The 17,515-nt window shown below is 40.4% G+C and overlaps 1 protein-coding gene across 5 annotated transcripts in view; it reads left to right on the plus strand.

Moving 5' to 3' along the window:
• The window catches only part of cep192 (centrosomal protein 192), a 190,073-nt gene that overhangs the window by 104,026 nt on the left and 68,532 nt on the right, over positions 1–17,515 (plus strand). For all 5 annotated transcript variants that reach the window (XM_072569797.1, XM_072569801.1, XM_072569799.1 and 2 more), the window contains 4 exons: positions 3,866–4,005; positions 5,428–5,520; positions 7,168–7,283; positions 11,334–11,516. In XM_072569797.1, the coding sequence (XP_072425898.1) occupies positions 3,866–4,005; positions 5,428–5,520; positions 7,168–7,283; positions 11,334–11,516 (532 nt within the window). The remainder of the gene's footprint in view (positions 1–3,865; positions 4,006–5,427; positions 5,521–7,167; positions 7,284–11,333; positions 11,517–17,515) is intronic.

Raw genomic sequence — 17,515 nt, forward strand, 5'->3', positions numbered from 1 at the left:
GACAGAGTAGATACTGGGAAGATGTTTCCATTAGGAGAGATGAGTACGCAAGGGCACAGCCTTAAAGTAAAGGGAAAATCCTTAGAATGGCGATAAGGCGAAACCTCTTTAGCCAGTGGTGAATCTGTGGAATTCATTGCCACAGAAGACTGTGGAGGCTGGGTCATTCTCTATATTTAAGACAGAGATAGATGAGTTCTTGATTGCCGAGAGGGTCGAAGGTTATGGAGAGAAAGTGGGAGATGGGGTTTAGATGAGCTTAGATTCCCTACGTGTGGAAACAGGCCCTTCGGCCCATCAAGATCACACCGACCCTCTGAAGAGTAATCCACCCAGACTCATTTCCCTTTGACTAATGCACCTAACACTATGGGCAATTTAGAATGGCCAGTTCACCTGACCTGCACATCTTTGGACTGTAGGAGGAAACCAAGCAGCCGGAGGAAACACACGCAGACGTTGGGAGAATGTAAAAACTTCATGAGACAGTCACACAAGGCTGGAATTGAACCTCGGTCCCTGGTGCTGTGAGGCAGCAGTGCTAACCACTGAGCCACCATGCTGCCCTTATTGAAAAATCTATTAGCCATGATTTTAATGGTGGAGTAGACTCAATAGGCCATATGGTCTAATTTCTGCACCTGCGCCTTATGGTCTTATGGACCAACAAATTTACCCCTGTAAGAGTTCTAACAAGTGAGGTCTGCTAAGGGCTGTCACATTTCATGGTTTTGTCCTGCTGCAATATACTCATAGGATACTGTAGATAGTTACAAACATGATATTAAGGTCCTAGCTGCCAATCATCTCATCTGGAAATAATGAACTGACAAGATTGGAAATTGGCAAGGCCACCTGTGGGCTGGTGCACACCGCCAAAATAGTCATTGCCATGGCAACAGATCCCTTCTGACACAATAACCATAGCATGGTAGAATGTAACATTTGAGTTTGGGGAACTGGGGCAGAAACAACTGTGCAAAGCTTGAATTTCAGAGGAATGAAGGCAGCGCTAGCTGGAGTGAACTATGAAAGGTTCAGCAGCATAGATAGTTGAGGAACAATGACAGATATTCAAGAGAATAGTTCATTGCTCACAGTAGCTTTGTATTCCATTGAAGGAAGAGGATATGCCACCTATCATTAACCACAAAAGTTAAGGGTAAAGATTGTTAGTAAGCCAGAGGATTGGCAGGTTTTTAAAAACTAGCAGATGACGACAAAAAATGGTGAAGAAGAAAGTAAGTTGAAGATATACTTGCAAGTAATATCAAGATGGACAGCAAGAGCCTCTTTGAATGTTGAGAAAGGAAGAGAGAAGCAAAAGTGAACATAAGTCCCTTAAAAGAAGAATAATGGGGAGCCAGGAAGTGATAGATGAGTTGAATAACTACTTTACATTAATCTTCACAGTAGAAGATAGTACTAAAATTACTAAATAATCAAGCAATAAATAGAGGACAGGAAATAACTTCCTTGTCTATCACTTATGGAAGTGCAAAGAAAACTAATGGGGCTCAAGACCCTCCAATCTCCTGGACCTAATGGGATACATTGTTGGATATTAAAGGAAGAATTAGCTTGTGGATGTGCTGGTGTTGCACTTCTCAGAATTTAAGGATCCTTAGAAGTCCCAGAGGATTGGAAAGTTGCCAATGCAGCACCCTTCTTAAAAAGTGAAGGGTAAAAAAAAGCACTGTGAATTATGGACCAGTTAGTTTATGTCTGATTTTGGGAAAATGTTAGAATATACTTCAAAAGATATAATAACAGAGCATCATGAAATAGATAATGTGATCAAACAGACTCAACAAGGCTTCATGAAGGGGAAATTATACCCGATGACAAAGTTTACTCAAATTCTTTGAGGGGATAACTAACAGGACAAAGGAATTTGTGAATGTCATGTTCTGAAAACCCAAATACATGTTTGATCACGTACCACACGTTATGTCGAACACCATGGGCTCTTAAGTAGCCTAATGTATTGGCGTGGGTAGAGGATTTGTGAACTAATAGACTTAGTTGGGATATGGATGACATTTTCAGGATGGCAGTCTCTAATTAGTGGTGTGCCACAGAGATTAGTGCTGGGTCTACAACTTATCTTAATGACTTGGATGAGGAAACTGAATGTCTGTCCCTTAAGGGAAGGGAAATGATGAGGATGATAGAGTGTACAGAGGATTTCGGTGGGTTAGGCAAGTGGTCAGAACATTGGCAGATAGCCTCTCTTTTCCCTATTATATGCTATGTACTCCAGAGGAATGTATACAGGAGGTGAATATTATTTAAATAGAGAAAGGTGCAGGACAGAGGGTTTTTGGGGTCCTCGTGCATGAATTACAAAAAGCTGGCATTTAAGTTTAGCAGTAGTAGTGAAGGCAAATGAAATGTTGGCGTTTCTGTTTCGAAGAATAGAGCGTAAAAATAAGCTTTCCCAAAGGGCAGAGGTCAGACCAAGCTGAAATATGAATACTTCGCTCCCTTTTATATCCCGTGTCAGTATGTTCTTCCTTAGCCTATAGAAGATTAGCTAGGTTGATACCAGGTACGGAGCGACTGTCTTATGAGGGGAGGTGAAATAGGTTGGGCTTGTACTTGTTGGAATTTAGAATGAGAAGAAATTTTGTTGAAACATGTAAAATTGATGTGGAAATGTTTTTCCTTGAGGAATAGTGCTGGACCAGTGGGTATGATCTCAGAATAAGAAATCATTCATTTAAGACAGGCAAGGAAGAATTTTGAGGTTAGTGAATTTAAAGTTCTTTACCACAGAGAGCTGTTGAGCTGGGCCATTAAATACATCCAAGCTTGAGATAGATTTTGAATCATTAAGGGGATCGAGGGTTATACAATAAGGTGGCAAAGTGGAATTTAGGATTATTGTGTCATTTGAATGGCAGAGCAGACTTTGTGGGTTGAAGAATTCACGTCTGCTTCTTTGTCTTAGACTTTATGCTAGTGCTCATTGTTTTAGATTTGAGGACGCTTGGTTCCTTTCGGTGTTAACACTTGCCAGTCTTTCACCATTTAGGGAATAGTCTGCAGCTACCTTCCTGTAACCCAAGTGAAATGACCCTATTGAATCATATTACATTCCACCTGTTGTGCTGTTCCTACTGATACAGGCTTTTTCATCCTTCTTGCCAACTTGCATTTCCTGCAGGTTTAGTAATGTTTGCAAACTTAAATCTTGCAGTTGACCCCCACATCCAAATTGAGAATCTAAATTGTTAATAGTTGGCCAATAAGCATTGATTTTTGTGGTACCCCAGTAGTCATGGCCTACCAACCTGGGAATTACCCATTTATTCCTATACTTTGTATTCTGTCTGTTAATCTATTATCAATGTGCGAACAGATAAGCTTATACGTTTTAATTTTGTTCACTAATTTGTGAAGAACTTGCTTAAAAACCTTCTAGAAATCCAAATGCTTTGCACCTTATTGATTTGAGTATTAATTTTCTGAGCAAAACTTGTCAGGTTTGTTGAGCATGATTTCCCATTCACTTATCCATGTTGACTGTCAAATCTGACAATTTTCTAAATATTCAGTGATCACCTTTTTTTTTGTCATAGTTGACATTGAACTAATGGTCTGTTCCTTGTTTTCTCCCTCCTATCTTTCTTAAACTGTGGTGTTACTTTAGCAATTTTCAAATCTGCAGGCACCATTGGAGAATTAATAGAATGAATGGAATGATCACCAATGCTTATGAATGTTAGTGGTGGAAAAGGAATTAAATTTCAGGTAGCTAGCGCAGGTCCATTTTCATCCCCTTTTAAAATCTAGTATCTCTGTTTCATCACAGAAATCTTGAACTATAAACTGTTATGAACTTCAATGCTATGATCTTTAGACCCTTTAGGTACAGCTGAGGACTACTTTGCAAGAGTTGACATAGAGGTTGACACCCCTGGCCCCTGTACTGTTATTAACAGTGTACCACTCTGCGCAAGAGTTGGATTTGCCAGAATACATGCTCCCAAAGACCTACAGGTAGGTTATCACAAGCACTTGAAGACACACACACAATTTATTCTGTGTTTCCAAACAAATTTGTGGCTGGAAATAATACATAATGGAGCCTGGCAAAGAAAAGGGTCAACTCCTGTTTTGTTTGATTTTCCAATTCCACCATCACTGTACACCACTACAGATTGTTGATTCTTGAGGGGAGAAGAAAATCCAAATGCTTGAATACTGTGAAATTTTAATAATTTTTGTATGCTAGAGAATGAAGTAATTGTCTGCACTATCAAATGAAACACTGATGTATTGTGAAGAACCTTTGTGTAGGGTTCAGTTCTGTGCTTCTTTTTTTTTTACAATTTATATAGATATTTTAGATGAGGGGAGTGATGGCATGCTAAGCGAACTCGCAGATGACTCTGGTTAGGAAAGTATGATGTGGAGATGACAGGGAGTTTACGAAACGATATAGATTGTGCAAAAAACTGCAAGATTGTATACAATATGGGGGAAATGTGAGGTTTCTCACTTTTGGGAAAAGTAACAAAACTGAATTTTGAGGTGCCAAGATCTCTTGTACTGGTGCACGAATTTGCCAAGATGAATTTGATTCCGCAGGAGTTTAGATTACTTAGTGTGGAAGCAGGCCCTTCAGCCCAACAAGTCCACACCGCCCCGCCGAAGCGTAACCCACCCATACCCCTACATCTACATCTACCCCTTACCTAACACTATGGGCAATTTAGCATAGCCAATTCACCTGACCTGCACATTTTTGGACTGTGGGAGGAAACCGGAGCACCCGGAGGAAACCCACGCAGACACGGGGAGAACGTGCAAACTCCACACAGTCAGTCGCCTGAGGCGGGAATTGAACCCGGGTCTCCGGCGCTGTGAGGCAGCAGTGCTAATCACTGTGCCACCATGCCGCCCACCTGCCACCATGCTGCCCACTAGAGAAACGGGTGCTTTGATTGTGGTGAAGAAGATCCTTAATGCTGTTGACAAGATGACTGGCTAGAATGGTTCCTCTTTTGTAATATTTTAGGGTCATCCTTTTGGGACAGATGAGTTTTTTTTTAGGGTTATGTGACCTGGAATTCTTCGGTCTCAAAGCCACAGATGATGTCTTCAGATATTTTCAAGGTGGAAATAATTTTGTCTACTTCTGCTCCTAATTCTTAAGTTTAGATGTTCAAATAATGGCTGAGAATTGAAGTTGGGTAACCAGCAGTTGACACATTAAATGGATGCTATCAACATCTGCTGTATATAAAGAGTCAGCAAAAAAAAGGTTTTCAAGTTTTTTGTGCACGTCTGTGTTTAAACTCAATATTTTATGCAAATATTGAAACTTGTGACTAACGTCTTCCATTGTTCGTATAATATGCATTGAAATAAGTATCTGTTGCATGTGCTTAGAGCTTTGTCATTATATTTTACATTTAGATGCTCGTAATGTGTGCTCAGCCCGGAATGATAGCTAAGCAAATTCTACCTCTCAAAAATGCAGGAAATATCGATGCACAACTCAAGATTCAGGTATGTTTTAAAAACTTCATGAGTCCTCTATATAATACATAATTTTATATTCTTATTATTATATAAATCTATGCACTATTATTGTGAAATGTTCTTTTTTCCAGTAATCATTTCAGTAGCAAATACAATGGCAAAAAGTGAAAAGAGGGCCTATTATGAACTTGGCTTACAATGTCATGCAAGGCACACTTTACTTTTAAAAATACTGCGTGGGGGTTATTAAACTGGCATTGTTCATTTTGGTCTCTGGATGTGAGAAATGTTGGACATTGTCATTTGTTGTCCAATCCTAGTTAGAATGATGTCGTGTGAGTCCCTTTGCACCATTGCAGCCCTTATGGTACTGAGTTTTCTGTGATGGACTCAAGATTAATTGGTGACACAGTGAGAAAGAAGGCGCAAATAGATGTTTATGTCAGGATATTGTTACTTGACACAGCAATAATGCTATAAGAGCATAATTGGTCGGTCTTTCTCTGTATTGGGGGTGTTAGGTCAAGAGATGCTGTTGTGTATCCTTTTGCACCTGTAGTGGCTCAGTGGTAGTTTGGGCTAGGTGATAGAGGTTTAGATGTTGAGTCTCTTGGTCCGGTGCTGATTTGGGTAAACTGCTCTGTCCTGGATTGTGGTGTGTTTTTATCAGCAGAAATCCAAGTAAGTACTAAGGATTCAGTTACATTTCAGATTTAAGATGACTTTTCCGAGAACAGCCACAAAATTTACTTGCTCGACTGAAGGCACTTAAAAATGGCCAAGTCTATTTTCTTTTGGATGTAGAAACTCATTTTCCTGGGGCACTGTTTGGTTTTTGCTCATTTGTTTTGTAATCACTGAATGAAGTGATGTTGCAATACATGTCTAGCAACTCTTGATTGAAATTAAAAGTTAATGATTTTGTTGGAAAGCAAACTACTTTCATATAAATATAAATTGACCCATAACTAGAAGGAAATTTGCATTGCATTGTTTGCCTTAACAGTTTTGTTCTGAAGCACCTTTCTTTTGGGAACATTTTGAGCAGTTTCAACCTGGTCCATTCACAGTACTTGAGTCTTATGGTGCATTGTTAGTGTAGCTATCTCTGTGCCAGAAAACCTGAGTTGAAGACTCGCCTATCATAGGATCAAAGAATCTCTACAGTGTGGAAACTGGGCATTCAGCCCAGCAAGTTCACGTTGATTCTCCATAGAGCATCCTACCCTATCCCTGCAACTCTGCATTTCTCACGGTCAATGCACATAATGTTCACATTCCTGAATACTGTGGGCAATTTAGCATGGCCAATCCATCTAACCTGCAACTGTGGAAAGAAACTGGAGCACCTGAAAGAAACCCACGCAGACACCGGGAGAATGTGCCAACTTCACATAGTCACTTGCCTGAGGCTGGAATTGAACCCAGATCCCTGCTGCTGTGAGGCAGTACTGCTAACCACTGAGCTACCATACTGCCACTGTGTGGAGATGTCAATGTGCTGATTTTTTAAAAAATGTTTGTATCCTCTGTATTAACCAAGCAGACAACAGTTGTTTCCTTTTTAATATTAACTATTCTATTTGTGTATAATTCACTACTGAATTTGGAGCTTTTCATTTGCTTAGTTAATGGATACCTAATGTTGAATTTTCAATTCAAAATTTATTTTAGACTGCAGAATCGTGTTTTTTGGCAAAGCCAGAAAATCTTTTAATTCGACCTGGAGAAGAACTGGAAGTTGTGGTTTCATTTATTCCTCCAGTAGATGCCCAAAGTATGATACAAAGGTATAATGTTAATGTTACCCTTTCAGTTTTGCAATACCTACAACACTAATGTCCGTCCTTGGACACTGCCTTTCGCTGAGCACTACCTTACTAATGTGGTCAACATTGTTTCCAGTACATTTTCCATTGAACCTGACTTTATTTTTCCACCTGTGCAACTATTTACCTCTGATTTGTTAGTGATGATCCCTTGTGTATGTCTAAGTTATCAGCAGATTATTATTTTCTTCCTCTCACCTTAAGGCTCCAACTTGTTCATAATTCTATTACTTGACAATGCCATGGTATAAGTTGTGCTCAGTTATCACTCCTACTCCTGCCCTCATTTTCCCACTACTCATGAAAGTTATTCTTGTCTTCATCTTAAAGTCTTGTCTTTGTTTTACAATCTTCACCTTTCTAAATCCTATGCAAGAATTGTCAAACTTAATTTCACTGGCTCCCTCTCTTAAGCTATCAAAAACCCAGATCATCAGATACCCCTTCAAACTAAGGTGACCCTCCTAATCTTAGTGGTTCAGCATCCTTTTGCCTTAATGCCATCTTTGAAATACCTTGATGTCCCTTTATTTCAAAGGCACTGTAATAATTAGTTTTTAACAAATCCCTTGCCCAGCAATGATTGCTATGTTTTGCAGTATTGTTCTTGTTAACATGGCCAAGAATAAAACATAAGTTAATAAACAATAGGGCCCTTAAACTACCTTCACTGTAAGTAAGATTTATGGTTAATGTTTCAATGGGGTCTATGGGAAAAGTGGGGTTGGGGCAGACCAGCAAAAAAAAATCACGATCACTCAAAAATCACCCAAAAGTCTAAAGCTAACTGTACACAGTCTGTATATATGTAAATCAGGCAAAAATAGAAATTGCTGAAAATGCTTAGCAGCTCTGGCAGCACCTGTGGAGAAAGCAGAGTTCATGTTTTGGGTCAAGTGACTGTCTTCCTCAGAACTCATGAAGAGTCACCTAGATTCAAAATGTTAGCTTGCTTTCTGTCCGTTGATGCTGCCTGACCTGTGATCTCCACAAGTTCAGGTGTAGACTTCTCCACCTGTACAAATCCCATTTTCCCAGTATTGGTTCCACTGCCCCAGGAACTGGAATCCATTTTTCTGGCACCTGTATTTAAGCCATATATTCGTCTCTCAAACCTTGTTTTTGCTTTGCCAATTTGCAGATTGCTCAAATGATCAGATTATTATGTTTGAGAGGTTCTGTTTTATTGATTTGGTGCCAAATTCCTCATTGGCTGTGTTGGGTGGAATAGACTGGGGAAAGGGGTTGAACAGCAAAGATGTCTAATGAACAATGGCAGACATTTAAGAACGCAGTTTGTGACTGCCAGAGATCCTGCCTATTGAGGGAGGATTCTAGCAAGGGACCATGGTTAACTCAAGCTTTTTTTTTCCAATTTGATACTGTGGAAAGATTTAATAGTAAGCCAGAGGATTGGAATTTTTTAAAAAAAATTGAAAGATGGCCAAAAATACTGAAGTAGGAGAAAACAAACTTAGGGTAAATTAGCAAGAATACAACACTAGATAGTTCAAGCTTTTTCAAATATAGAAAAGGGAAGAGAAGTACCAATGTAAACACAAGTCCCTGGAGATTGAAGGTAGAGAAATAATGATGTGGAACCATCACTGAATTCCCCCAATCGGGAAAAGACAGGAAAGTGGAGTTGACAATGATTGGGTCAGCTGTCAAGGGCTGAATTGCTTACTTCTGCTGCTGTATCTTGTCATATGGTCTAAATAATGAGATGTTAAGAAATAAACTAGTAATCATTTTGAGAGTTTAATTTTAATGATTGGATTAATGTTGTAGATGCTTGCTGATCCATATTGGTTCCTGGTCAACAAAGCCTTCAATTAAAAATTGTTATCGTTTCTGTTTAAATCTCATTCTTATTTTCAAATTTGTCCTTGAGGTTCCCCTCTACATTTTTAATTGCCTCCAGTAACACAATCTTCTCAGGTTTCTAAGCTCCGCTAATTCTGTCCTTTTTTTTTTGTGTACTCCCAACTGTATTTGCTCTATTGTTGGTGACTGTGCCTTCGGATGTCTTCCCCACCCCCGCCTTTTGCAATGTTTCCTTCTGTTTCCTGACCTGTCTATCATCCTTTTTCCACACACTTCTATCTAAGGAGAAAGTGAGGACTGTAGATGCTGGAGATCAGAGTTGAGTGTGCAGTGCTAGAAAAACACAGCAGGTCAGGCAGCATCCGAGGAGCAGGAGAATCGACGTTTCGGACATAAGCCATTCATCAGCAATGAGGCTTGTGGGCTGCGGTGATGAGATACATGGGAGGGGCATGGGGTTGGGTGGAAAGTAGCTGATAATGCGATTTAGTAGATGGTGGGGAGGAGGGTGGAGTGGATAGATGGGAAAGGTGATGGGCAGGTGAAGAAACCGGTGCCAAGTTGGAAGAGGCTTGGGACTGGGATAATGTGGGGGGGAGGGGAAATGAGGAAACTGGTGAAATCCACATTGATCCTGTGAGGTTGGAGGGTCCCAAGGTGGAGTATAAGGTGTTCTTCCTCCAGGCGTCAGGTGGTAAGGGTTTGGCGAAGCCCAAGCCCTGCATGTCCTTGGTGGAGTGGGAGAGGGAGTTGAAATGTTCAACCACAGGGCGCTAGGGTTGGTTGGTGCGGTTGACCCGGAGATGTTCTCTGAAACAATCCGCAAGTTGGCATCCTGTCTCCCCGCTGTGGCCTCCCCTCCATTGGGTGCAACGGATACAGTAGATGATATTGGTGGAGGTACAGGAACATTTCTGTTGGATGCGGAAGAATCCTTGCGGGCTTAAGGCGGAGGTGTGGGGGGATGGTATGGGTGGAAATTTTGCACTTCCTGCAGTGGTAGGGGAAGGTGCTGGGAGTGGGGGTGAATAGATCTGATGTGGGAGTTTTGAATGGAATGGTCTGTCCGGAATGCTGATAGGGGAGGGGAGGGAAATGTTGCTGTGGTGGTGGGGTCTGTTTGTAGGTGGCAGAAGGGGCAGAGGGTGATGCAGTATATACGTAGACTAATGTATACCTCTGTATACAACACCTCATCCTGTGACACTTGTGCCACTTCCACTCCTATCAGCATTCCAGAGAGACCATTCCCTCCACGACTCCCTCGTCAGATCCATTCCCAGTACCTTCCCCTGCCACTGCAGGAAGTGCAATAGTTGTACATGCGCGTGCGCGCACACACCTCCACCTCTACCAATGGGATCTTCTCTCTCTCTTGCACTCATTGCGGTCTCCTCTACATCGGGGAGACAGGATGCCAACTTGCAGAACATTTTGGAGAACACCTCTGGGTCAACCACATCAACCAGTCCCACTGCTCCATTGCCAAACACTTCAATTCCCCCTTCCACGCTGCCAAGGACATGTAGGACCTGCGCCGCCTCTATCGCCAAACCCTTACCATCTGATGCCTGGAGGAAGAATACCTCCTATTCCGTGTTCGGACTCTGCAACCACATGGGATCAATGTGGATTTCACCAGTTTCTTGCCCTCCTGCCCCCCCACCTTATCCCAGTCCCAAGCCTCCATCTTGGCACTGCCCTCTGGACCTGTCCATCACCTCTCCCATCGATCTGCTTTCCCTCCTCTCTGACTCTTCACCTTCGCCTCCACCTTCATTTACCTATCTCATTCTCAGCTTCCTTCTGCTCAACCCCATCCCCCTTCCATTTATCTCTCTGGCCAACAAGCCTCATCCCTGATGAAGGGCTTAGGCCTGAAACATTTAATTCTCCTGCTACTGTGATGCTGCCTGACCTGCGTGCTTTTCCAGCACTACACTCTTGACCTCTTTATTGAAGCCTTGGTTATCTGTTCTGATATTTCCTTGAGAGGCAGACACTGCATAGATGTCAAATGTGTCTCAGTCATTCCTTCACTTTTTTTTAAATAGAGGCTTTTTTGAAAATGTTTTCAAGAAATTTTTACTTTCGGTCATTAATGAGCGAATTGCAGCAATTGATGATGTGAAGGGTATCTTTTTAATACTAAGTCGGTCCAATGAATTATCTTCCTTTTTCTAGCCACTTGATTATCCTTGTCCAGCCATTTGGTCCTCAGTATCAAGTTGCTTTAAAAGGATTGCTTGGGAAACCTGAATCAGTCCAATCTATCACTTCATCTTCAAATTCTTCAATTGGAGTGCCACCAATTCTCTCCAACAAGCAATTCATGTCGTGGGGCGGAGTTTCTCTCGGAAGGGCTGTGTAAGTACAGTTGCCATTGGCAACTAAAATTATTATAAGATGCTGTTAATATTGAATTCCATGAAGAACGGGACTACTGGCACTTGAGTATCTTCTTTTTAACTTGATTTGTTTATAACTTTTCACGAAAAACTAGTTATTTCAAAATAAAATCTGTTATTAATTTTTTTTAGCTGAGCCATTTAGAATGGTCCATTTATATAATTCATGTATTTAAGGAAATAGTATAACAAAAAAATACAAATATAAATAGCATAAAATGTCAAAACAACTGTTAAGCACACTTTGTTATAAAACCATGCTTGATATTGGAAGCCTTTTATTTAATGGACAAAAGCTCTATTGAATGAGTTTGAAAAGACAACAGCATTTTTAAACTAATTAATTGAATAACAACTTCTCAGTTGGCTGAACATTTGCATTTAGTGTTCTACAAATTCCAAATCTATTAAAAACCAGAAATGGACAATCTAAAATAAAGCATCAGATGATCACTTTGCAGGAATATGAATGACCCCATCTTGGGACACATTTTGTCAAATTCCTGGCACCATGTATATTTAGCTGGGTGTGGGGTAAGCCATTTGATGCAGTCAACCTTGCTAATAGTGCATAGTTGAGAAAGGAACTTTTTCATCCATAATTATCAAGTCTAATCTTTTGGACCTGGAGTCAGCTTGCTATGACCATGTTTGAGTAACTGCCACTTTGGTGAGCGGACCCATTTGATGAGCCACCAAACCCTTCTTTGAGAGAAATTCTTTCCGCCAGGAAAATGCTGAATGTTCCTGAGGGATTTGCTCTTGCGCTCTCTATCCATCCATACTGCAAACTTGAGCTACATGTTCTGTCCATCAGTAAATCTCAATCAACCCAGCAGCTGCTGACTCCAGGAAACCAAATAACTACACTCATTAAGATCTTCCATTCACCATCTTACTGAGCCTAGGAAGATCCTGGAGTCCAGTTTGATTCTTTTTGGATGGTTTCAATCCGCCAAACCAATATAAACTAACCCTTTTACCAGTGTGCGTGAGAGAGAGAAATCTTGAATGCTGTGTGGGGGGCAGAGAGTTATTATTTGTATCTGGATAGTGTTAAGCACAATAAATACTGCTCTTTGCTGTATTTAAAAAATGCACCCCAAGGTTTCTCTGGATTTTTCTAGTCGTAGATGTAAATGTCATTTTGCTTGTGTTTATAGGTAAGTGACACAGATTAAGTAGTGTGATTTCAGTTTATTTTGCCCGAAACACCTATTTTCCTGCTCCTTGGACGCTGCCTGACCTGCTGTGCTTTTCCAGCACCACACTCTCAACTCCAACCTCGAGCGTCTGCAGTCCTCACTTTTGCCTGATTCAGTTTATTTGACAGTCTTATCAGTTTAATTAACAGCTCAGTCTAGAACTTGCAGGTAACTAAGAATGCAGCCTGCTTCTAGCTGGTTTCTGCTGGACTAAAAATGGTGGTTGGTCAGGTAGTTTCATTTTGACCTTTTTGGTTCATTAGCATACTGGAGGGTTCTGGAAGGAATGATACTGCAATAAAAATTCAATGTTCTCAAATTAGCAAGCAACTTTTATATAAAAAAAATTGTGATGAGACCAAAAGTGGGAAAAGAGGGGAGTCATTGTTATTGCCCTTACTTAATTGACTCAACTTGAATAAACCAGAGCAATGTTTTGCTTCCTGCTAACAGTGAGGCAACTGCAAAGTGCTTAACATGGTTAAAATATGCCTTGGAACATGGGATTTAGCTTGTTTGGATAAATCATTGTGGAGATAAACAAAGATAGGCCTTCTGATCCAGAGAACAGTGATGTGGTTGACTGTGTCATATGCTGATAAGAGGCTAAGGAAGGGATATTTCAGGATAATTAGCAATCTCCAAAATCACAAGGGTTAAGACACAGCAGGAGGCCATTTGTCCTATTGTGTCTAAACTGGCTGTTTGTGATGAGCATTACAATTTAGTACCATTGTCCAACTTTTTTCCTTGCACCTTGGTGACTATTTAAATAGAAATAATGCCCATTTGAATGTGTCAATTCAACTACATTTCCAAGTAGTATATTCCAGACCAGAATAATGTGTTCTTTTACCTCTCATCACGTTTGCTGCTTTTGCATATCTTTTTAATTCTATACTGTCTCTTTCTTGATCCTGGTATGAGTGTATGAATAGTTCCTGTCTATCTACTCGGTATTTCTCTGGTTCTTTTCTGTTTGATACCTGTCATAGTACATTTTTTAAAAAAATCTTGTGCTTTGAAGCTTGGTTTGTTTGTCCTACCTTTTTGCCTTTTGAGGAAATATACTTTGACTACACCTGAACCATGTCATCTTAGAAGTCGCCCATTGTTCATGTAGAGCTTTTCCCACCAACCTTTCCATTTCTAAATCTGCCTTGCCTAGCTGTGTTTCTGTCCCATTGAATTTTTCTCTCCAATTCTTTTTTTTTTAAATTTGGGATTGACCATTTGTCACTTTCAAGCATTCTAAACCTTTAAAGGACGATGGAAAACATTTAGGAGATTTGATCATTGATACTTGATCTACTTACCGTATATACTTGTGTAAAAGTCAAATTTTTTAGACTATTTTTAAAAGTTTAACTTGTAGGTCTGACTAATACACGGGTACGAGTTTTGAGGGGCTGAAATTCATGTTGCAGTTCAAAATACTGTATTAGCAGAAATCTATTTGATTTCATCACTAATCCCAAGTAAAGAAGAAAAACATTTCGGTAAAGGTAAAAGCAAGAGAAACCGGAATGAATTACTGGTAGTAAATTTTATTCATTCATACCAGTATGAAAATTTTAACATGTCAAAGGTTCATTGAAATCCTGCAAAATCACACTGCTCAACATCGTCATGGTCTGGTATAATGGCACACTTAAAATGAAACCTTTTATTAAATTCTGAATGTGTAAGTGTCTTGAACTTTTCCGCCACATTCTTGCATGAGTAACAAAAAGATGGGGTACTGGGCTAATGGTCGGATACTTGGTAGTGTGGATGAGCAGAGGGATCTTGGTGTTCATGTACACAGATCTCTGAAAGTTGCCACCCAGGTAAATAGTGCGGTGAAGAAGGTATATGGCGTACTGGCTTTTATCGGTAGAGGAATTGAGTTCCGGAGTCCTGAGGTCATGTTGCAGTTGTATAAGACTCTGGTACGGCCGCATCTGGAGTATTGTGTGCAGTTTTAGTCGCCATACTATAGGAAGGATGTGGAGGCACTGGAACGGGTGCAGAAGAGGTTTACCAGGATGTTGCCTGGTATGGTAGGAAGATCGTATGAGGAAAGGCTGAGGCACTTGGGGCTGTTTTCATTGGAGAAAAGAAGGTTTAGGGGTGACTTGATAGAGGTGTACAAGATGATTAGGGGTTTAGATAGGGTTGACCGTGAGAACCTTTTTCCACGTATGGAGTCAGCTGTTACGAGGGGGCATAGCTTTAAATTAAGGGGTGGTAGGTATAGGACAGATGTTAAGGGTAGATTCTTTACTCAGCGAGTCGCGAGTTCATGGAATGCCCTGCCAGTAGCAGTGGTGGACTCTCCCTCTTTATGGGCATTTAAACGGGCATTGGATAGGTATATGGAGGATAGTGGGCTAGTGTAGGTTAGGTGGGCTTGGATCGGCGCAACATCGAGGGCCGAAGGGCCTGTACTGCGCTGTATTTTTCTAAGTTCTATTTTCCTCCCATTTACTCCCTTTTGTTATGAACCTCAGCAACATTAACAAATTTTGTCAAAGAAGTATGTAGCTAATATATGAATAAAAAATAACTTTTCAACGGTATTAACTTTTGGACGTATAGTGAACAAAGTGCGATAAGTACTGATAGACTTAGACTTAGTACTGGTCTGAATGCATGAATGAATCTAAACCCAGCAGGCTAAGTAGAGTTATGAATGAGTAGAGATTCTGTAGTAAACAAAGAGCAATGAGTAGTTACTGGTATGAATGAATGAATGATTTTAAGTAGGTTGATGAGAACATGCAGTTTCCTTTTGTAGGAAGTTTATAATGTTAAGTTATAGTAGGGTCGACTTTACACGAGATATATGGAAAATATAAGACCTTTTGGCCAAAAATAAGGGGTCAGCCTTTACACTAGTCTATATGGTAGTCCATCTGGATTAATGGTGCTGGAAGAGCACAGCAGTTCAGGCAGCATCCAAGCGAAGCTCCTTGGATGCTGCCTGAACTGCTGTGCTCTTCACCACTAATCCAGAATCTGGTTTCCAGCATCTGCAGTCATTGTTTTTACCTATATGGTAGTCCATCTCCTTTCCAAGAACAAAGTCCAATAGTGCATCCTTTCTTGTTGGACTGCATTGTTACATAGGATGTATTATGGAGTAATATAGCCCTTTGGTCCAACCAATCCATACCAAACATAATCCCAAACTGAATTAGTCCCACCTGCCTGTCCTGGCATGCACCCTCCAAACCTTTCCTATTCATGTACCTATCCAAATGTCTTTTAAGTGTCATAATTGTATCCACATTAGCCTCTTTCTCAGGAAGTCTTTATCACATGTGAACCACCCGCTGTAAAAAAATTTTTAAATCTCTTTCCCCTCTCCTTTTTAAAAATGTGTCCCCTAGTCTTGAAGTTCCCCCCACCTAGGGAAAAGACAGTTACCATTAACTCTATCCATACCCCTCATTATTTAATAAGGTATTTTCGGATCACTTCTCGACCTCCTACACTCCAGTGAAAAAGGTCCCAGCCTATCCAGCCTTTCCTTATAACTCTTCTGAACCCTCTCAAGGTTGGTAATATCCTTTCTATACTGGGCCACCTGAACAGGACACAGTATTCCAGAAGATGCCTGACCAATGTCCTGTACAACTTCAACATGACTTCCCAACTCCTATAGTCAAAGGGCAGAGCAATAAAGGCAAGCATATCAAACGCCTTTTTAATTACCCTGTCTACAGTAATGCAAACTTCAAATAATTGTGCATCTGCATCCTGGGGTCCGTTTTTCCTACAACACTACCCAAGGTCCTACTACTATTATTGTATAAGCCCTACCATTGTTTTGTACCAAAATGCAATATTGGTACAAATGCACTTATCCAAATTGAACTGTTTCTGCGTTTTTCTGCCCATTAACCCATTTGATCAAGATCCCTTGGTAATCTTAGAAAACCTTCTTCACTGTCTGCTGTGCCACCAATTTCTGTGTCATCTGCAAACTTGCTAATCATGTATTCTATTCTCATTCAAATCATTCGTATAAATGACAGACAAAAGAGGACCATGAACCAATCCCTGTGGAACACAGCTGGTTACAGGGCTCTAGTACAAAAAGCAACCCATCATCATTACTCTGTCTCTTACCCTTAAGTCAATTATGTATCCAATTGGCAAGCTCACCCTGAGTCCCATGTGACTTCACTTTGCTAAATTAGTCTACCATGCGGAACCTTGTCGAAAGCTTTAAAATCCAAATATACAACGTTATGCTGCTCTGCGTCATCAATATTTTTGGTAACTTCCTCAAAAAACTTAATTTTAAGAGACTCTATTTACCTCACACAAAACCATACTGACTATCCTTAATCAATTTTTGCCTCTTAATGTCCACAAATCCTGTCTTTTATGATCACCTCGAACAATTTACCTACAGCCGAAGTCAGACTCAAGTCTTGACTTCCCCGATTTCTCCGTACACCCTCTCTTAAACAAAGGTATAAAATTAACTACCCTTCAGTCATCAGGCACAGCACGTATCGTTATAGATGATGCAAATCTTTCTGCAAGGGTTCTCATAATTTCTTATCTATCTTCCCACAAGATTCTGGAATACATTAGATCAGGTCCTAGAGATTTATCCATCTTTTATATTCTCTAAGACCACCTTCTGAACGACCACCTATTGTAAATGAACAGTTTTTAAAACATCCAAGTTTATTTCTTGCAAACTATTCACTTAATATCTCTCTTTCCTCTTGGGGTTCAATGCAAAGATGACCTT

The sequence above is a fragment of the Chiloscyllium punctatum genome, chromosome 5 (genome assembly GCF_047496795.1).
Source record: "Chiloscyllium punctatum isolate Juve2018m chromosome 5, sChiPun1.3, whole genome shotgun sequence".
Classification (NCBI taxonomy): domain Eukaryota; kingdom Metazoa; phylum Chordata; class Chondrichthyes; order Orectolobiformes; family Hemiscylliidae; genus Chiloscyllium; species Chiloscyllium punctatum.